At 51.7% G+C, this 20,776-nt stretch overlaps 1 protein-coding gene across 7 annotated transcripts in view; it reads left to right on the forward strand.

Moving 5' to 3' along the window:
- Nucleotides 1-20,776, forward strand: part of LOC128338927 (discoidin domain-containing receptor 2-like) — a 49,989-nt gene that overhangs the window by 12,873 nt on the left and 16,340 nt on the right. For 2 of the 7 annotated variants that reach the window (XM_053282157.1, XM_053282158.1), the window contains exons 1-16: nucleotides 1,925-2,058; nucleotides 3,918-4,069; nucleotides 5,079-5,181; nucleotides 5,662-5,890; nucleotides 6,947-7,094; nucleotides 7,761-7,866; nucleotides 7,989-8,175; nucleotides 8,453-8,699; nucleotides 9,768-9,869; nucleotides 10,451-10,611; nucleotides 11,219-11,414; nucleotides 11,661-11,905; nucleotides 12,940-13,061; nucleotides 13,811-14,008; nucleotides 14,672-14,906; nucleotides 16,249-16,398. In XM_053282157.1, the coding sequence (XP_053138132.1) occupies nucleotides 2,033-2,058; nucleotides 3,918-4,069; nucleotides 5,079-5,181; nucleotides 5,662-5,890; nucleotides 6,947-7,094; nucleotides 7,761-7,866; nucleotides 7,989-8,175; nucleotides 8,453-8,699; nucleotides 9,768-9,869; nucleotides 10,451-10,611; nucleotides 11,219-11,414; nucleotides 11,661-11,905; nucleotides 12,940-13,061; nucleotides 13,811-14,008; nucleotides 14,672-14,906; nucleotides 16,249-16,398 (2,607 nt within the window). In that variant the 5' untranslated portion in view covers nucleotides 1,925-2,032. Of the gene's footprint in view, nucleotides 1-290; nucleotides 588-1,920; nucleotides 2,059-3,917; nucleotides 4,070-5,078; nucleotides 5,182-5,661; nucleotides 5,891-6,946; nucleotides 7,095-7,760; nucleotides 7,867-7,988; nucleotides 8,176-8,452; nucleotides 8,700-9,767; nucleotides 9,870-10,450; nucleotides 10,612-11,218; nucleotides 11,415-11,660; nucleotides 11,906-12,939; nucleotides 13,062-13,810; nucleotides 14,009-14,671; nucleotides 14,907-16,248; nucleotides 16,399-17,360; nucleotides 20,190-20,776 lie in introns of those variants that run through there. The other 5 variants (XM_053282160.1, XM_053282162.1, XM_053282163.1 and 2 more) reach the window with 4 other exon arrangements.

Below are 20,776 nucleotides of genomic sequence, written 5' to 3' on the forward strand. Positions count from 1 at the left end.
CCTCTTCCGGGCACTCCGGGGCGTGCGCGGCGCATCGGAGACTTCTGGGCCGAACCGAACGAGGCGCAGCTTTTTGCAAAGGGCGAGAACTGGAAGCTTTGCCCCGCTGAACTCGGAGGAGCGGCTGAGCGGGGACAGTGTTGCGGGGCCAGGCCTGAACTTTGGCTCCCCTGGCCCTTGTTTCCGAAAGAACTGTTTTGGTGTTGTGGTTTCCCTCCTTTGCATGCAATGCTTGGCCGGACTCCAGACGGGGCCTGGCCCGAGCCAGGCAGCTCCCAGCCAGGAGAGGAGGAGGAGGAGGAGGGAGGCCGAGGAGACAGCCGCCTCGCCTCCCCGAAAGCTCTCCCTCTCCTCCATGGCCTCCGTCAGGGGGTTGCCATAGTTACAGGAGTGACAAAGGCAAGGGAGTCTCCAGGGCCTGTGTGGAGGAGGAGTTTCCCGCGGATCTTCTGCTGCTGGAAGAGTTCCTTGCGAGGGGAAGGGATGCAGGGAAGCCGAGCACAGCTGGAGCCATGGCACTAGGGAAGCAGGGAGCCCCATGGCGGCGGCGGTGGCGGTGGTGGTGGTGGAGAGGCTAAGCCAGCCAGGTAGGGCCTTGCCTTCCCACAGCTCCTCGTCCTTCCACCCCAAGTTGGTCCTCCTTTCCCCTCTCTTTCTGCTCCTCCGCACTCTTCCCAGCATGCTCTGTCCTCCTTTTTTTTTTTTTGGTTGTTGCTAAAGACAATGTTGGCATCTTGCCTTCTTTCACAGCGGCGTCCTCCAGCCACAGGGCCTGGCCTCTTTTTTTTGCGCCTTCTTGTCGTGCAGCCCAGGAGGGTCTCAGCCGGGTGACCCGGGGACGGGAAGCAGGAGCCCGGGAGGGGCGAACGGGTGCCTCTCCCTCCCCCCTGGCCTGAGCGGAGAAGGGAGCACCCACTTTCGCTCAGCTCGGCACTCTTTTCCTTCGAGAGAGCGCCAAGAGAACTCGGCGCTCTCTCGAAGGAAAGGAAGACGCTCCTGGAGCAGAGAGATATTGCACATTTTGAGTAGGGAGATATTGCACATTTGGTGCAATACTGCCTGCCAACGAGAGCACAAAAGGCACGGTATCGCCTCCGAATGAAAGTGCACAAATGTGCAATAGCACCCTTACGTGGGAGTGGGGAATTCATGATGATTCCTTAAAAGTAAGAGTGGGAAATGCGCAATACTGCCCTCAGACAAGAGTGGGAGAAGTGTGATAATCTCATACGGGGAGGGCAGGAGATGTGCAACATTTCCTTCCAATGAGAGTAAGGAAGGCATGATAATCTGTCAAGCGAGAGCAGGGAATGCGTGACCTTTCCCCCCCCCTTCCCCGGGGGGGGGAAAAGACACAATATCCCTGTGACAAAAGGGGTCCTTTGGAAAGCGCAAAAAGAAAGAATGTGTGAACCAATTGGAAATAAGCATACGGTGCATGTGTGAGAGGTAACAGTACACCTTCCTACTTTGACCAGTGGTTCTCAAACCTGGATCCCTAGATGTTGGATGACAACTCCCATCATCCCCAGCTTTAGGCCATTGTGGCTGGGGATGATGGGAGTTGTAGTCCAACCACATCTGGGGACCCAGTTTTGGGAACTCTTGTGCTGTGCTGTACACGTGCACAGATGTCTGTACACGTGTGTGTGTGTGTGTGTGTGTGTGTGTGTGTGTGTGTGTGTGAGAGAGAACAGGGATCCCCAACTTTAGGCTTGGCTCACTAGCCAGCCATGATCGGTGGTGGCCCCCAATCCTCTCTCTCTTTCCTGGGGTCCTTTTCTGGCGCACAGTTAGAGAGCTTAACCGAGATTTTAGGGCACTGTACTTGAGCGTGCAGCATTTTCAACATGTCGTGTTTCAGAAGGGAAATCTGTGGCCTCAGACAAGGGCCGGAGCTTCGGGGGGGGGGGGGGAATTCGGTGGTGTGGACTAATATCCGGGAGGAACACAGCTGCGAAGGAGGAGGACTCTTTATGTCCCAGGGACTGGAGCGGTTTCTTCTCCGGAGCTGACTCCCCAAGACTTGGCGATGGGCACAGAAGGCCGGCAGATGCGGTGGGGCCCGTTTCCTCCTCCCTCCCTCCTCAAGACAGCTCTGGAGAGAACTGAACTTGGAGCTGGGGGAGTGTGTAGAGGGAGTGTGCGGGCGAAGGAATCTGGATGTGAGCATGGAACCTCGTGAGCGTGCAAGAGGGTGTGTGCGGTGGGGCACGCCTGTGTGCGCACGAGAAAAGTGTGTGGGCTGCAAGGGTCCAAGGAGAGAGGTGATCAAGGGAGAGCAGATGGGCAGGAAGAGGAGAGAGAAGAACTGGCAAGGAAAGGGTGGGGTCCGGGGGGGGGCTGTTCCCCCCAGGTTCAAGACAGCTGCTCTGCCTCCCTCCGGTCCCTCCTCTTCCAGTCCCAGCCGCTCTTCCTCTCACCATGGCTCTCAGCGCCTAGTAGAAGTTGCTGCTCCTCCAATGGCTGCAACAGGGTTTTGTTTTTGTTTTTTAAGAAATTGTACAGTTCTGCCAGCTGTTAGCAATTAGCAATTGGATCCACCCCGGGGCCCCTGGCTAGGGAGAGTTTAACCCTTCCCTGCCTCTCCGTCAAGAGTCAGGACACTGGAGAGGGCTTGGACACTTTTGTTTCCAGCCCCGCTTGGGCAGAGAGGAGACGTTGGTGGGTGGGTGAGTGGTCGTGGTCGTGGTCGAGACGGAAGGAGACGACACAAACAGACTGCCGGTGGGTGGGTGGGTGGGGGATTTGGCCGGCCGGCGCTTTCCCAGCGCAATGTTTGCAGCCGCCGTGGCGCAAGAACCCAGGGGCTGCATTGTGCCTGCAGGAAGCTGCCGGGCTCCCCAGAGAAGTCGGCACACCTTTGCAAAGCTGGGACGGCCTTCTGTCTTTCGGGGCTTGCTTCTCTGTCCCATTTCTGTAAACTGAGATGCAAAGCAACATGGCAGAGAAAACCAGACATCGAAATGATGAGGGAACATAACAGCCTTGCTGGATCAGGCCCAAGGAGGCCCATCTAGTCCAGCATCCTGTTTCACACAGTGGCCCACCAGATGCCTCTGAGAAGCCCACAGGCAGGAGCTGAGGGCAGGCCCTCTCTCCTGCAACTGGGATTGAGAGGCATCGTGCCTCTGAGGCTGGAGGTGGCCCACAGCCACCTGACTAGCCCTGTCCTCCATGAATCTGTCTAAGCCCCTTTTAAAGCCATCCAAGCTGGTGGCCATCACCACATCCCAGGGCAAGGAATTCCATAGATTAATTGTGCACTGCGTGAAAAAGTACTTCTGCTTGTCAGTCCTAAATTTCCCAACCTTCAGTTTCATGGGATGACCCCTGGTTCTAGTGTTGTGAGAGAGGGTGAAAAAACCTCTCTCTGTCCACTCTCTCTGCACCCTGCATAACGTGATCGATCGTGTCTCTCCTGAGTTGCCTCTTTTCCAAACTAAAAAGCCCCAGATGCTGTAGCCTAGCTTCATAAGGAAGGTGCTCCAGGCCCTAATCATTTTGGTTGCCCTCTTCTGCACCTTTTCCAGTTCTACAATATCCTTCTTAAGATACAGTGACCAAAGCTGTATGTGGTACTCCAGATGTGGCCTCACCATAGTTTTGCATAAGGGCATTATAATATTAGCTTTTTTATTTTCAGTCCCCTTCCTAATGATTCCTAGCATGGAATTAGCTTTTCCCACAGCTGCCGTGCACTGAGACGACACTTTCAATGAGCTGCCCACCTGTTCGGAAGACCAAATCTTTAAAAATGCACCCGCAGACGACAAAAGCAGAATATGGTCCACTCTTCACATTGAGGCACTCATGGACTACAGGCCTATCAGCAGCCATCATAGCTACGTAGAGCCTCCATGGCTGAGGCAGTATACCCCTGCCTATTGCTCATTGCCTCTCTTCCTCTTCCGCAGAAATTTGAATGGCAGTGGCGGATCACCACAGAGCAGCGCCCGACTGACCTGCGGGCCGTGGGGAACGTCGGTCGCCTCTCTAAGGATGCTCTGCTTGCCCCTTCTACTGCTGGTCGGTCTCTCCCGTAGCTCCAGCTTGGAAGTAAACCCAGGTAGGTCGCCACAGCCTCCGTGATCATTAGGCGGCTGGGTGGGCCATTCCCCATGTTGTGCCTTGACAGCTGGAGTCGTCTTCTGTGTAGCTCAGCGGGAGGGCATCTGCTTTGCATGCAGAAGGTCCCAGGTTCAATCCCTGGCAGCCTCTCCAGGTAGGGCTGGGAGAGACTCCTGCCTGAAACCGTGGAGAAGTTGCTGCCAATCGGGGTAGGCAAAAGTGAGCTAAATGGACCAAGGGTCTGACTCGGTCTGACACTAAAGACAGCTGCTTTAGTGAAGGGTCTGTAACAAAAGATGGGCAATTTCTGTTGCTGAAAGAGGACATCCATTGCCATCTTAAAAGAGGCATTCTCTCCTGGTGAGGGGGACGGGGATTACCTCTTTCACTGTGCCACCTGGAGTGTGGTATAGTGATTAGAGTCTTGGACTAGGACCAGAAACACCTGAATATCCCCATATCTTCATTAAACTGACTGGGTGACTCTGGCCAGTCACATCTCTAGGCCTCACCTACCGTACAGGGTTGTTGTGAAGACCAACACAATAATGTACATCCCTCTGGGCTCCTTGGAGGAAGAGCAGGATATAAATGTAGTAAATCTATATAAATAGACTGTATTTACCCCCAATAGGCAGCAATTCAGAATTGAAGACAATAGTTTAAAAGAGGTTAAATGCAGGTTATACCTGTATTTCTCCCAAAGAAAGAAGACTCGGATTCAAGATGACCCCCCTATATTTAACACCAAAGAACTGAGGGAAACCTGGTCTTGGATCTGGGTGAATATTGGTATAATTAAAATGTTGACTAATTAATGCACTTTAGAGTTGGCTTATCGATCACCTTTAAATTAGCACCAGTCTCCCGCAAAAACCACACCAGTTCTGAGCGCAGGAAAACCCACAAGCCACTCGCACAAACAGACAAAATTCCATTTCTTTCTGGTCCTCACCTTTTAATGCTGCTGCAAATGTTGTGCTATCGTCTCCCATCCTCTTCCTCAGCATTATGCCGATATCCTTTGGGGATGCACGAAGGAACAATTCGAGACGAGGATATCACAGCGTCCAGCCAGTGGTACGACTCTACAGGCCCACAGTATGCTCGGTGAGTTGATTCCTTCTAGGACTTTGCTTCAGGCCAACTCTATGGTCAACTGCATGGACGGTGGGCGGGAATCCTCTCCTTCAGCAATCCAACTCCTAGCCAATCCCATTTGAGCGAGGCACTCCTCAGGCTGGTAGCTTTGAGTGTTCATGATAGGGTCTTCCAATATTCATTATATAGTCTATAAATGTCGCCATAGCATGTTGGCCCCTTTGGGTCCAGTCTCTGGAACGTGAGGTTCCTTCCCTCCCCATAGGCGGATTACTGCAGAGGCAATAGAGGAAATTGCCTACGGCGGCAAATCCTGGAGGAGCAGCAAATCTTGGGGCGGGAGAAAGTTTTCCGCACGTGGAGAAAGATCCGAAATGGGCTGCGTCGGGGGCATGCATTCATTTGGGAGGGAGGAGGGGAGCTGGAAGGAGCTAAGGAGCTTCCTCTGCCCCTATCCCTCCCTCCTGAGTTGCTTTCTATTGCTTTCAGGTTGCAGCAGGAGGAGGGTGACGGAGCCTGGTGTCCAGCCGGCCTCCTGCAACCTGAGGACGTGCAGTTTCTCCAGATCGACTTGCGCGGGCTTTTTTTCATCACACTGGTGGGGACGCAGGGGCGGCACGCACGAGCCACCGGTAAGGAGTTTGCCCGTGCCTACCGGATCGACTACAGCCGTAACGGAGAGCACTGGCTCTCTTGGAAGGATCGCCAGAACAGGCAGGTGGGTGAGAAGTGGCCGGAACGTCTCTGAAGAAGAGGAATGGGGCTGGCCGCTACACCAGCCTTGCCAAAAAGTCTGCACAAGTTACTAGCCCTCATGAAGGATTGTTTTCCATTTCTTTTGCGGTGTAAAGTACTTTGAGAACCTTTTTGCAGAACTGGAGTATCCAAATATTGTTAATAACGAAGACAATTAAAGTGTTCTGAGCAGAGAGTTTTGAAAAAATTTTAAGACCCCTCAATGGCTGACTGCTAAAACGTATTTCTTATTTGTTATATATATATGTACCCTGCCTTTCCGTGATTACAGTAATTCCCAAAGCAGCTCAGAAAGCACAACAGGACATGCAGTAAAAAAAGTGTGCCATCAAGTCGATTTCGACTCCTGGCACCCACAGAGCCCTGTGGTTTTCTTTGGTAGAATACAGGAGGGGTTGACCATTGCCTCCTCCCACGCAGTGTGAGTTAATGATGCCTTTCAGCCTCTTCCTATATCGCTGCTGCCCGATAGAGGTGTTTAGTGGGGAATCGAACCAGCAACCTTCTGCTCGTTAGTGAAGCATTTTCCCGCTGCACCACATTAAAAATACCCTGATCCGTATAAAACCAAAAGAAATCAGCAGTTGATAACAGCTAATCAATTCTGTAAAAAATGAAAGGAGTAACACACAAAGAACACACAGAGGTCACTGAACTGGATATGCCAGTGAAATGTGCAGGAAAACTATGACAACTTCCGTGGTCATGGTAGGTTGCCAGAACCTAAGGGGTATACTCGTGGGTCAAATGGGCCGTAACCCAAAGTTTGGCTTTTAAAAAGCCTAACCTGCCAACCCACTGAAAGCCATTTCTTAACTAGACCCCGCTTTTGAAATTTGGGTCCCTCCAGCCCTGATCACTTCCCAAGATCTCTGTGTCTGCTGTTGGGTAACAACAACAAGGCTGTCAGGGCTTGGTGAATTCTCTCCCAGAGAAGCCAAGCTCTGCAGGTCGTCTGTCTCTAGCACCCACTTCTGGCCAAATGTTGGCTGGATAGGCACCGCCTCCTCTGTTCCAGGTGATCCAAGGCAACGCCGACACTTACGCCGTGGTCCTGAAAGATCTGCGCCCCCCTGTCATTGCCCGCTACATCCGCGTGATCCCTGTGACCGAGCAGCCCATGACCGTCTGCATGCGAGTGGAACTCTATGGTTGTGTTTGGTCTGGTAAGGAGAACGCCTCTCTCTGTAGACGTCTCGCCTTCCTTCCGATCAGACCCTGGGTGGGATGGCCGTTTGCAGGAGCGGGAGGGATATTCCTACCGGGGGGGGGGGCAGCAAAAAAAAAGGCCCCACGGCGGGCTAGATCTGGCCTTACATCGTGTGGACTAGATCTAGCAAGTGAAAAGGCTTTCCTAAGTTTCACCTCGGTCAAGTTTGATCAATAAAGTGCTAGGAATGAGGAAGAAGAAAGAGTAGGGCACAGACAAAGAGAGGGGGGCCAAGGGATAGAACATAAGAACATTGTTCCTATCTAGGAACATAGGAAGCTGCCATATACTGAGTCAGACCATTGGTCTATCTAGCTCAGTATTGTCTTCACAGACTGGCAGCAGCCTATCCAAGGTTACAGGCAGGAATCTCTCTCAGCCCTTTCTTGGAGATGCTGCCAGGGAGGGAACTTGGAACCTTTTGCACTTCCCAGAGTGGCTCCATCCCCTAGGGGAATCTCTTGCAGTGCTCACACATCTAGTCTCCCATTCATATGCAACCGGGGCGGACCCTGCTTAGCTAAGGGGACAAGTCATGCTGGCTACCACAAGACCAGCTCTCCTGGTCTTACAACCACAAGACCAGATGCCCCTGTTGATGCTTGTCCATCTCCTTCCCTAGATGGCTTAGAGTCCTACAACATGCCTGAAGGGGAAATGATCGCTGCTCCTGGCTACCCCATTGTTTACCTGAACGACTCGACGTATGATGGATACCAGGAGCGCAAGTAAGAGGAGCCCAGAGGGGAGAGACGGCCAGACGTCTCCCTTCCACCCCCCCTCATTATTCTCAGAGGGTGCTTGAATCCTGCTGGTTGACCCTCTGTCTGTCTGCTTGCTGCCTCCTCAGATTCCTGCGTGGTGGCTTGGGCCAGCTGACGGACGGCGTCTTGGGCTTGGACGACTTCACCAAGAGCCATGAGTACCGCGTCTGGCCGGGTTACGACTACGTCGGCTGGAAGAATGACAGCTTTAGTGGCGGCGCCGTGGAGATGGAGTTCCAGTTCGATCGCCAGAGGAACTTCACCTCCATGAAGGTAAGGCCCTGGAGAAGAACTGAGGGCTGTGTCCATACCCTCTTCTGCCCACAGGGACCACTCCTCTTTCCTCATATAGCAGTATCAAGCGGCCTGAAACCGAGTCAGACCGTTGGTCCATCTAGCTCAGTATTGTCTACACACTGACGAGCAGTTGGTCTCCAAGGTTTCACTCTCGGCTCTACCTAAGGATGCTGCCAGGGATTGAACCGGGGACCTTCTGCATGCAAAGCAGATGCTCTGCCACTAAGCTATGGCTCCATCTGCCTCTCCTCAGGTGCACTGCAACAATATGTTCTCCAAAGGAGTCAAGATCTTCCAGGCAGTGGAGTGTCTCTTCAAACCACGTCTGATTGCCGAGTGGGACCCAGAGCCCGTGAGTGCAGACACGGTCCTGGATGACAAGAATCCGAGTGCACGCTTCGTGACGGTCCCCCTCAACCAGCGAGTGGGCAAAGCCATCCTCTGCCGCTTCTACTTTGCTGATACTTGGATGATGGTCAGCGAAATCTCCTTCCAGTCAGGTGAGTTGCAGGGGAGTAACAGCAGGAGAGAGGGCATGCCCTCAACTCCTGCCTGTAGGCTTCCAGCAGCATCAAGCAAGCAGGCAGATACTCCACCATGGCCCTATCCCCTAGGGAGAATATCTTACAATGCTCGGATGTAGTCGCCCATCCAAATGCACACCAGGGCAGACCATGCTTAGCAACAGGACCATGCGTGCTCGCTACCACAAGGCCAGCTTGGAGCTAGTGAAGGACTGGAATCGTCCTGGGAGTTTCACAGCCACAAATTGCATCAATTAGAGTTCACAGACCCTCTTCAAGGGTGCAGTCGTGGTCGACATATGCATTTGTGAAATTGTCTCCATAGGTGTTCGAAAGGTTCGAAACTGTGATGCCTGTTCTCCTGGATGTAGTAGCATCCATCTCTCTCTCTCTCTCTCTTTTTTTTTAAACACCCTTGACAATAAATTAGTCATAGTCATAGTCTTTATTTCGGTCTTTGACCAGCTTCAAGCAACCGACTCCTACAAAATAATAAAAAGTCTCTATAAAATTACGTCGTATAATAAGTAAAAGAAGCTAGAAGTTAAAACTACAGACCTAAAACTATATATACAAGTTAATCAACACTAATATCAGAATGACACTGAGTTTAAAGGTAGCAAGACAGCACAATTATGCAATTAATACAGAGCGGTATTCAATCTCATACCATATTGTATTCTATACTATGGATGGCATCAGCATATCCAGCGAGTGGAGGCAACATACATATAGGCGTTAGAATATTTAGTCCTTAATGAGCTCTAAATGGATTTTGCTAGCTATAAGGCAGAACGTAGCCACATTATAGGATCTAGAGTCATTCTGATCTGTCAAGAGGAAACGAAGGTAAAAAGAATCATTTATTTGTTTTTAAACCTTGATAATAACTTGTATGTGTTGGGTATCGCCAAAGTAACCTGAACCTTCTTGTCCGGATTTTGCTTCTTAAACGGATGTTATGGAGGGTGTTTCCCGCGGCGTGGGACACCTTGGTGGTGAGCAAGAGTGACTCTCTAATGTGACTCTCTCACTTTTTTCTAGCGGATATGGACATTGACAAACCCCTGGTGGTCACTCTGACCTCCAGCACAGCCACGGAAATGCTCCTGTCGGAGACACCCAATGCAACCGATGGAACTTGGGGTAAGTTGAAGCGGCACCCCAAAGGCCTAGCAAGGTCTGGACTCTGGCTGGGAAAAGGATTGTAGTCCCCATGAGCCATTTTGGCCACTGGGTGCCTGTCACCTCGGGGGAGGAATGCTCATAGTTGTTTTTGGCAACATCTACCCCCCTAGAGATGGGGCAGAGGTGATTGAGATTGCACTGGCAGCTGTTGGTGTGTTATCGCCCCTTCTTTCTCATCCTCCAGCCATTAGGGTAAAATAGCAGTCATTTTTGCACAGAGGAAAGCGTTTGGGTCAGGGTTAGGGGGGCAATGGAGACCAGGAGGGGAGGGTCCTTGCCTCCAAGCCCTGCGTATAGGCTTCCCGAATGGCCATATTCGGAGCAGGATGCTGGACGAGATGCAGCTGGGGTTGGGGGTGGTTCTTGCATCCTGTTTCCCTGCTTGTATGTTCGGATATAACGCAAATATTGCAGAGACACCCAAAGGTCCCGGTGCCTTCTTTTTCCGAAGGAGGAGAAACCCTGGCAGCTCTGCTGCTAGGACTTCTCACTGCGCGTAAGCAGAGAACACAAACGGATCTCTTGGCCTCTCCCTTCAGGGACCACCACAATGTCCACCACAAGCCCATGGATTACGCCCAAGCCAGAGGAATCCAGCACTTCCAGTCTGGTGGGCTGCCTGGTCGCCATTATCCTGTTGCTGCTCATGGTGATTGTGGCCATCCTGTGGAGACAGTATGCCCAGAAGCGGCTGGAGAAGGTAAGCACCGGGTCCCCTCAGCCAACTGACTCGCTCGGGAAGTCTCTCACTCCAAGAGTGAGAGGGGGCAGCCCCATCAACGGGCATGTAGGCGGTGGTGGCTCCTCCTCTGACAGGAGAGGAGGAGGAGGGGAGAGGGATCATGTGAGAGGCAGGATGGAGCTGGATAGGACGGCTTTTCATCCACCCTTGGCCAAATGCTGGGGGGAGGATCTAGGCAGGGTGCAGCCAGCCAACCCAGGTCCCACCCCACTGCTCTCCCCTCCTCCTCCCTTGATCTTTGGACTTCACATGAACAGAAGTGTGCCCGGCTCTTCTCCCGTGGCTGGGCACAACTCTGGCCCAGATGGGGACTGTGTGAATGCATCTCCTAACTTCCAAGCCATTCTCCCAGGGCATGCCAGTGTGTGGTGGGAGACTGCCTTCATTAAGCTCTTAAGGTGCCCCTTTGGTTCTGAGAATGCAGCATTATCCCTCCACTTGCAAATGCATGTTTGCAGACATGAGGACTAGAAACTTGGGATGCTGAGGTGCCTGGAACAGGCTTCTGTGCACATCGTCTGCACAGGGGAGTTCACCAGCTCTCTCCCCTCTCCCCATATCCAAGGCACCCCGGCGGATCTTGGAAGAGGATGCTACCGTCCGGCTCTCCTTCTACAGCTCTAGAATAGTCAACGGCCAGACACAGATCCACCAGACCAACCCCACCTACGAGAGGGTCTTCCCGTTGGATCTGGAGTATCACCAGCCTATCACCCTGCTCCAGAAACTGCCAGAGCTCTCCCAAAGTGCCGAGGACTCAGGTAAGATGACGACCGCAGTGGGGACTGCACATTTTAGAGCAAAGGGAGGCGGTCACGTGGTTGATGAGCATGGCTCCAGCCTCAGGGAGCAGATTCCAGAGCGCTCTTAAAGGGCAGGGAATAGGCAGCAAAGAGATGGGAGTCATTTTCCCTCAATCCCAACAATAAGTCAAATGTGACTATCCGAAACGAAATCGACACATCTACGATGATGATCCGATTCAACGTTCTTCTCGGTCCTTGCAGCCTGCAGCGGTGATTATGCCGAGCCAGACCTCACCAAGTGCACCCCACACCAAGGCTTCCAGAACAATGTCCCGCACTACGCCGAGACGGACATCGTTAGCCTGCAGGGGGTGACAGGCAACAACACCTATGCCGTGCCAGCCATCACGGTTGACTCGTTGACCAAGAAGGACATCTCCGTGGCCGAGTTCCCAAGGCAGCAGCTGCAGCTCAAGGAGAAACTGGGGGAAGGGCAGTTTGGGGAGGTGAGTGTTTGTCGAAAAGCAGTATATAAATGTTTGTAGTGGTCAGAGTAGTGTCCCTTCTTCCCGGATGTGCTCTGGATCAGGCCCAAAGACAATGGACCAGATTCTCAGGCCAGGCCACTGTGCTGGGTTGTTCCCAGAGCAGGGCTGGGAACTGGCTCTCTGTCTTTGGCGTGCATTTGAGTACTGCCCCTTAGCAAGTATGCTGCTTGGGGTGAAGAGAGATGCAATTTTTTGGACTGGAGATGGGGCCTTCTTTGTCGTGGCCCCTCGGCTCTGGAAAGCCCTTCCGGAAGTGCTTCACTGAGCTCCCTCCCTCAGGTGTGTGTTTGTTTTTAGACCCATCTTTTTAGAGAGGATTTCAAATATTGTATCCACTGTTCACATCCGGTGGGTTTTTAGCATTTAACTTCTTAAAATCTGTAACTTTTAAATTTGGTTTTAACCGGCTCTTTTAGTTTCTCTTAATTTTATTTTATTTTCTCTGTTTTTGTAAGTGTACGAGCCGCTCCGAGCAGTAGCACACTGGAAGGGCAGGGCATGAATATTTTTATTAATAATAATAATAATGTGGACTGAGCAAAATGTCCCCCCACCCCACCCCACCCCACCCACAAACACCACTGTATTTACCTACAGGGAAATCATGGGATACTGCTTGGGTGATTTGGGGAGGAATGGAGGGGAAGGTTAAAGAGAAGGGTTTGCCAGCAGTGACCTTGCTGCTCAGTCTCCTGGGAATGATGCCTCGTCCTCATGTGGCGTCGTTACCCAGGGACCTGTGAGGAGGAAAAGGTGCTGGCCGTCAGCTGCCCAGAGAGGAGCAGAGCTTCTCCATCACGAAGCGGATCCCAGCTCGACCTGAGCTGTGACTTCTTCTCAGAGCTCTAAGGGCAGGTCGATTGTGAGCGACTTAATTCGGCCCCCAACACACTAACCCTTGCTGGGCTCCCAGAAGGGCGTTTCAGGAAGCCTTCCCCTCTCTGGTTCTGCTTGAACGCCCCTCTGTGGCCGGCTGGGCCTCTCCCTTGCAGGTCCACCTGTGTGAAGCCGACCGCCTCTTGGAATTCTTGGGCCGTGCTCCCCCAGAGACCTCCAGCCGGGCCGTCCTGGTGGCTGTGAAGATGCTGAGAGCCAACGTCACCAAGACAGCCAGGTGAGGACGGTGTCAGCCTTGGGCCGGGTCAGGCCACCTAGTTCAGGATTGTCACTGACTAGCAGCAGCTTTCCAAGGTTCCAGGCAGGGGTCTCTCCCAGCCCTACCTGGAGATGCTGCCAGGGAGGGAACCGGGAACCTTCTGCCTGCAAAGCAGATGCTCTTCCACTGAGCTGTGGCCCCATCCCCTAAGGGGGCTGTCTCACAGTGGGGTCATCTGTCCCAATGCAAACCCTGCTTACAAAGAGGACGACTGACGCTCGCTGCCACAAGACCAGCTCTCCTCCCCAAGAACTCCTCTGAATGACCAGCAACATCTGGCAAAAGTCCAGCTGGTTGCAACTCTGACGCCGGCTTGATGGGTCTCTGTCTGCTTTTGGACTCTTAGGAACGTAGGAAGCTGCCATATACCGAGTCAGACTCTTGGTCCATCTAGCTCAGTGTTGTTAACCCAGCCTGGCAGCAGCTTCTCCAAGGTTGCAGGCCGGAGTCGCTCCCAGCCTTAACTTGGAGATGAATCTAGGACCTTCTGCGTGCAAGCATGGAGGTGCTCTTTCCAGAGTAGCCCCGTCCCCTAAGGGGAATCTCTTACAGTGCTCACACATGTGGTCTCCCATTCAAATGCAAACCAGGATGGAAACTGCTTAGCAAAGGGGACAAGTCATGTTTGTTGCCACAAGACCAGCTCTCCTCTTCTTAAAGCCAGGGAAGTGGTTGTGTCTGTTTACACGTCCTTTTACTTTGCCCAGGAACGATTTCCTCAAGGAGATTAAGATCATGTCCCGGCTCAAAGACCCGAACATCATCCGCTTGCTGGGGGTGTGTGTGCGAGACGACCCGCTGTGCATGATCACAGAGTACATGGAGAACGGAGACCTCCACCAGTTCCTGCTGCAACGCCAAAGCCGGAGTACCTTCACCCTCTCCAACAACATTCCTTGCGTCAGGTGAGTGAGAGGAAGGGACGGGGCGTGATCCCGTCCTCCGTGCTGCCCCGGTGCCTCCTCAGTCCGAAAGTAAGGCCGGAAGTGCTCACTGCACGTGTGCACGTCGCACTCACACACGTCATGCACGTGCATGATGTGCACATGCACAGCGGACACTTCTGGCCACTTCTAGTTCAAGGAGGCACTGGGGCGGCAAGGGGATAGGCTGCCACCTCGCCGGGCTGTTTTAAAAGACAGTGCCAGTGGGGGAAATGCAACGGGAGGGGTAAGAGCACCCTCCTCCATCCTTAAATATATCCCCCTCCCAACTTCGAACCAGAAGGTGCCAGTTCCGTGCACACCACTAATTGCCGTACGCGTTTTGAGTCAAGATGCCCCGTATCTCTTTGGTTCTGATGCCCCGTATCTCTTTGGTTCTGATGCCCCGTATCTCTTTGGTTCTGATGCCCCGTATCTCTTTGGTTCTGATGCCCCGTATCTCTTTGGTTCTGATGCCCCGTATCTCTTTGGTTCTGATGCCCCGTATCTCTTTGGTTCTGATGCCCCGTATCTCTTTGGTTCTGATGCCCCGTATCTCTTTGGTTCTGATGCCCCGTATCTCTTTGGTTCTGATGCCCCGTATCTCTTCGGTTCTGATGCCCCGTATCTCTTCGGTACTTTCAGCTGCCTCCATCTCCTGCTGATGGCGACCCAGATTGCCTCCGGCATGAAGTACCTGGCGTCCCTCAACTTTGTGCACCGGGATCTGGCCACACGCAACTGCTTGGTGGGGAACAACTACACCATCAAGATTGCCGATTTCGGCATGAGCCGAAATCTTTACAGCGGCGACTACTACCGAATCCAGGGGCGGGCTGTGCTGCCCATCCGCTGGATGGCCTGGGAGAGCATCCTGTTGGTGAGAGAGCTGGGCACGAGGACTGCGGCGGGCATCCCGAGTAAATGACTGCTGAGTCATTGAAGGGAGGAGAGCTGGACTTAGGAACATAGGAGCACAGGAAGCTGCCATATACTGAGTCAGACCCTTGGTCCATCTAGTTCAGTATTGTCTACCCAGACTGGCAGCGGCTTCTCCAAGATTGCAGTCTCTCTCAGCCCTATATTGGAGATGCTGCCAGGGAAGGAACTTCACACCTTCTCTTCCCAGAGTGGCCCCATCCCCTAAGGGGAACATCTTACAGTGCTCACAAATGGAGTCTCTCACCCAAATGCAAACCAGGGCTGACCCTGCTTAGCAAAGGGGACAGCTCATGCTTGCTCCCACAAGACGAGCTCTCCTCCCATGGTAGCCATGAATTGTCCCCTTTGCTAAGCAGGACCCACCCTGGTTTGCATTTGGATGGGAGACTCCATGTGAACATTGCAAGATATGGCCACTCTGGGAAGAGCCAAAGGCAGGGGGTGATGAGGGTTGTAGTCAACATCATTTGGCAATCCCTGTTACAGGGAACTCTGATCTCGATGCTGGCCTCTTTCCCCCTGCCAAGATCTGTTTTGTCCCAAGTGATCAGATGCTACATTTCTCTAGCACCAAGAGCATGCAAGGCCCTGTACGAAATGCACAGACTTTAGAAATGGTACAGCCCCTGCTTAGAGGTATTACAGTCCACAGCAATGAGTGAGGAAGAGAGGGGGAAGAGGTTAGCAGGCTGACTAGTTTCATAGCTGCACTGCTAACTGATCTCGGTAACATACCAACGTAACTGTCATGGCTTCCCTCAGAGAATCCTGGGAAATGTAGTCTGGTGTGGGTACCCTAAGTGGCGCAGTGGGGAAATGCTTGACTAACAAGCAGAAGGTTGCTGGTTCGAATCCCTGCTGGTACTATATCGGGCAGCAGCCATATAGGAAGATGCTGAAAGGCATCATCTCACACTGTGCGGGAGGAGGCAATGGTCAACCCCTCCTGTATTCTGCCAAAGAAAACCACAGGGCTCTGTGGGCGCCAGGAGTCGAAATCGACTTGACGGCACACTTTACCTTTACTAAAACGTACAGATTCTTAGTTGCCCTGAACTACAAATTCCAGGTTTCCCTGGGGAATGACTATTAAGCTAGTTCATGTTTCTGGGTCCAAAATGGCCAATTATTAGCCATGGGGAAAAGGGGGGAAATCAGCAGCCAATGGGGGAGCAACTGTCTCCATGCAACAGGACATTGCTAACTCTGAGCAAGCCCACGGCTCCCCCAAACGGAGTATCTGTCTTTGGTCACTGCGGCCTTCCTCTTCCTCCCCACAGGGCAAGTTCACCACTGCCAGTGATGTGTGGGCCTTTGGCGTGACCCTGTGGGAGATGTTCACCCTGTGCAAAGAGCAACCCTACAGCTGGCTCTCAGATGAACAGGTCATCGAGAACACGGGGGAATTCTTCCGGGACCAAGGGCGGCAGGTACGGGAGAGAGAATCGTGCTGGCGGCTGGGAAGCCTGTTTCCACTGGTCCCTAAAACGTTGGTCCCAGTGATGGGGGCCTGGGTGGATGAAGGGGGCAGGGAGGCTATTTTCCTCTTGTGTGTGCTGCTGTGTGTGGTTCCTGGCTGCCACCTTCTCCATGTGATTTCTCCCCCCAACCCACCCCCCATGTGTACTTGGCTGCTATCTGCACCTCACGTAATCAGTGCTGGAAATATCACAAGGGCAGAGTGGATATTTTTTATCCTCTTTCTTTCTTTCTTTCTTTCTTTCTTCGGATGTGGCCTCAAGGTCCCAAAATGTTGTATAGAGGTTTGGGGAAATGAGAAATGAAATGACAGGAAACGCTCTTCCTCGTACCCCCAAAGTGAGATTGCTTAGCTCTCTGAAGGATGAAGTTATAATCGGTGATTTTGAGCTGGTTGTGGCTAGGTTTGGGGTTGCGTTCCCTCTGGGAATCTGCCTGCGTCGCTCAACAATCTCCACCCGGCATTTGGGCTGCAGCTTTGCAAATCCAGTTGACGTGGTGCAGGCAAGCAAAGGTGAAGGAGGAAACGGACAGAGTTGTGAGAAACGTAATTGTGTTTGTTGATCACGGGAGTGTCAGATTTCATGTTGATGTTTATCTGGGGGCTTCTTGGTATGTGTATGTTTGTTGTTTGGACGAGTATCCGTCACTTTCTTTTCTTCTAACCATTTTCTTCCTTTTAAAAACCCTTTTGCACATGTGCTTCCGCGTAGAACTCTTTAAAATACTGAGCCACCTGCCGTAACAGTGAAACCAATTGGAGACCAATTTGGATTTTGTAGTGTTGATGCTACACTTTTCTCTGTCGCAGTCGTGGCCCAGAATCCGATGCGGGTGGCCTCTCCACCTGAGCTCGTCAATGTGCGATTCGAGAATCCCTCCCTGACCTCACTTGTGCTTCTCCTGCCCACAGGCCTACCTTTCTCAGCCGCCCCTCTGCCCAAACCCTGTATTCTCCTTGATGATGAAGTGTTGGAGCCGAGATATTAAAGATCGTCCAGCGTTTGAGGCGATCCACTTATTCCTTGTAGAACAGATGGACGGGAGCATTTGAACTGCTGAAGAGGCCAGGGTTTAGGTGGCCTCTCCTTGGACTGTCTCCTGGAGGGTGTCAAGTGGGTTCTTTTCCGACACGCCTTTGAGCCAACATTTGAGGTTGTTACCTTCTGGGATTTTTTGGCACGTCGGGCAGGAGATCCGTTTCACAGCACGACGGGCCTCGTAATTCGTGTGGACGGTCCGCCCACGTGGCTAAAAATAACCACACTCGTGCTGGCTCCTCTGCCTCCATCAGAATCCACTTTCTGCAACTTCCGCCCGACGGAGGTGCCCACCGCAACTGCTCGCTCCTTCAGCCACGGTCAAGGAACCCCCATCTCATGTGCCTTTCTTCCTGGAATTACTGTGAGAACGAAGGTCTTTGCCTTCACCCCTTAGCGTTCCTCGCCATCGAGGGTCTCCAAAACGCCCAGTCTCCAAAAACGAAAATGCCGTTGGGGGAATCGGATATCCGACCTGTCTGGAATATCTTGGGTCTTGGAAGACGTGTTGACTCTCCTTGGAAACTTATCTTTGGAAACCCACAAGGAGTGGGGTAGAAATTTGAGGCGGGGTGTGTGTGTGTGTGTGGCCATTTGTAGCAAAGCCAACAGGAAACAATACTTCAAGGCAACAAGGCAACACCCTCTAGGTCTGGGGAAATAGTGATGCTCAGGACTGTACCTTTGCAGAGAAGGGGGCATGTGTGTATTCTTTCACACTGGATTTTATCTTTTTTTTTTTAAAAAAAAAATGAATGTCAATGGTCATAGGAAGGTCACTGGACACCAGGATCCTCCATTCGCCTACAAACAAGGGGTTTTTTTAGTGGGGGGGGGAGAGGGCTTTGTATGGGGAAAACAGTTGATGCTATTACTACTGTCATGATGACGCTGATGCCTTATGCGTGTGAACGTATTGCCAAAGTGGACTGATGTGCAATTCTCCCTGTATGGAGGTCTCGTACGGAAGAGACGCCAAAGAGGAGGTAGAGATCAGGTCCGACTGCGACCTCCCCCTATCTTCACTTCACTTTCACACAACCTGCCCACCTCCCCATGTTTCAGGAAACTTGCCCCCCTCCCCACCGCCGTTTCAATCCCTTGTACCTCTGCCTCTTTTTAGTTGTTTAGTTCTTCTTCTTCTTCTTTCCTGGAAGCTCTTGGGAACTTCTAGAACCCCCCCTGGACCGAACTCCGCCTTCTGCATGTGTATTCTGTTTTCTTTCCCACTGTTGTGGAGGTGGGTGTTGAGCACAAAATTCAACACGGCAGAGAAGCTCCTCTTCCGTTTTGGAAAAACAAAACCCAACACATTTCTAGCCCTCAGTGACAAGTTTTGAGAACATATGGACAGTCCCTGTTGTCTGCAGATGACGCCTCCGCTGAATGGACAGGGAAGCCCTAGGTCAGTTTTCTCCTGGTGTGTTGGCAATCTAAGGGGCCTTATCTGTACAACAAATGTATATTTTGGTGTTTTCTTTAAAAAAGAAGAAGAAAAACTTTAACTGTCATGGCTTCCCTCAAAGAATCCTGGGAATTGTAGTCTGAGGATGCTGAGGCTTCTGTTGGAGATCCCTAGCCATAGCTGTGTCTGTAGGGTTCCCCAAGGAATGGTGCTCAACCCAGTTTAAGTCTGTGGTGTAGACAGACCTGTTGGTAAAGGCTTGTGCCTTTACCACAATCTCAACTGCAGCAGTGTCTGTATGGATCATATGCAGGAACTTAGGAACATAGGAAGCTGCCTTCTACTGAGTCAGACCCTTGGTCCATCCAGCTCAGTATTGTCAACACAGACTGGCAGCAGCTTCTCCAAGGTTGCAGTCTCTCTCAGCCCTATCTTGGCGATGCCAGGGAGGGAACTTGGAACCATCTGCTTGCAAGCATGCAGATATTACTCCACTGAGCCATGGGCCCATCCCCTGAGGGGAATATCATACAGTGCTCACTCATGGAGTCTCCCATTTAAATGCAAACCAGGGTGGACCCTGCTTAGCAAAGGGGACAATTCATGCGGGCTACCACAAGACCAGCAATCCTCCAATAGATGGTATATTAAGACGGCATAGAGCAAGGATATACCACGAACCAAGTTTGTTGAGGAGAGAGAGTTTCCTATAGCAATAAACCCTCCGTGATCTGGATAGCAAAGTGTGATGGAGACAACCCAAACCAATGTTTCCAAAAGATTCTTTAGGAACATGCTCTGTTTTCAGGGAGCCAGGTGTTTGGAAGTAACTGGATAACTGGGAATGTGATGCATTCCTGGACTGTAGCATTGTTATGTAGTTCAGAACTATATGCAAATAACCGTAGCCTGTTTGGTTGGTCGGTGGCCTCTAACCTTCTCCAGAACTCACGTTGCGGCCGATCATGTTTGGCTACACAAATGCATCCTTGCTGATCAGCTATGATTCCTCTTTGTTGCTCTTCGCCTCACCCCACTGTCTCCCCCTCCCAGTCATGAGGTCTCATGAGTTCCAGAGGCAGGTTCATGACTTGTGTCTTGGGCTTGGCTTTTTATCTCGGTGTATGTTGAATGCAGACCAAAGATGTGGTTAGAATTAGGATTGTGAATGTGAAACTGAGCTGCTGTTTACATTCCATTTCAGCCACGCAATCCTTTCTAGACTTTTTTGTGATGTTTCTCCCTCCAGTTTCTTGGGTCCCCCCGATATCTCACAGTAAAAACCACTTGTTTTCTAGCAGTCCCTGCTCTGATTTTCCACATTCCATGACTGACCTTTCTCCCTCTGGAGTTGGAATGTTAGTGGATATTCCATGGCAACCTATGGGCCTAGCTAGAGCAAGGAATACTTCAACACTAGATCCTGTGGGGAGCAGACAAGCAACCAGCAGAACAAATACATCCCTGGTGCTTGGTAAAACTGTTGCGTGATGTCTGGCAGCCCCTGCTTTTATGTGGCTCAATTCATGTATAATGTTTATTATTCTTATTTTACCATTGTCCTCAGAACAACCCTGCAAGGTAGAGACCACTGCTTCCCCTAGCCCAATATTCCCTGCTATCTGGAGATGGTACAGTTTGCACCTAACCCTATAGGTGCTAAACTTCTGATGAACCAGATTAATTCCCAGTTGCTCTTGGTGTGAAAAGCTGAAAAACCAAACACGTTTTGACTGGCTTTGAAGTAGTGCGGCTACATTTAATTGATTGGGTTTTTTTTTAAAAAACAACAACGTTTAATCACCGAAAAAGAGGTGCCCCAATCACTTGGAGAGCGGATTAAAACAAACATTTTTTGCAAGTACTAGTACAAACCGCAATTGG

The sequence above is a fragment of the Hemicordylus capensis genome, chromosome 17 (assembly GCF_027244095.1).
Source record: "Hemicordylus capensis ecotype Gifberg chromosome 17, rHemCap1.1.pri, whole genome shotgun sequence".
NCBI lineage: Eukaryota > Metazoa > Chordata > Lepidosauria > Squamata > Cordylidae > Hemicordylus > Hemicordylus capensis.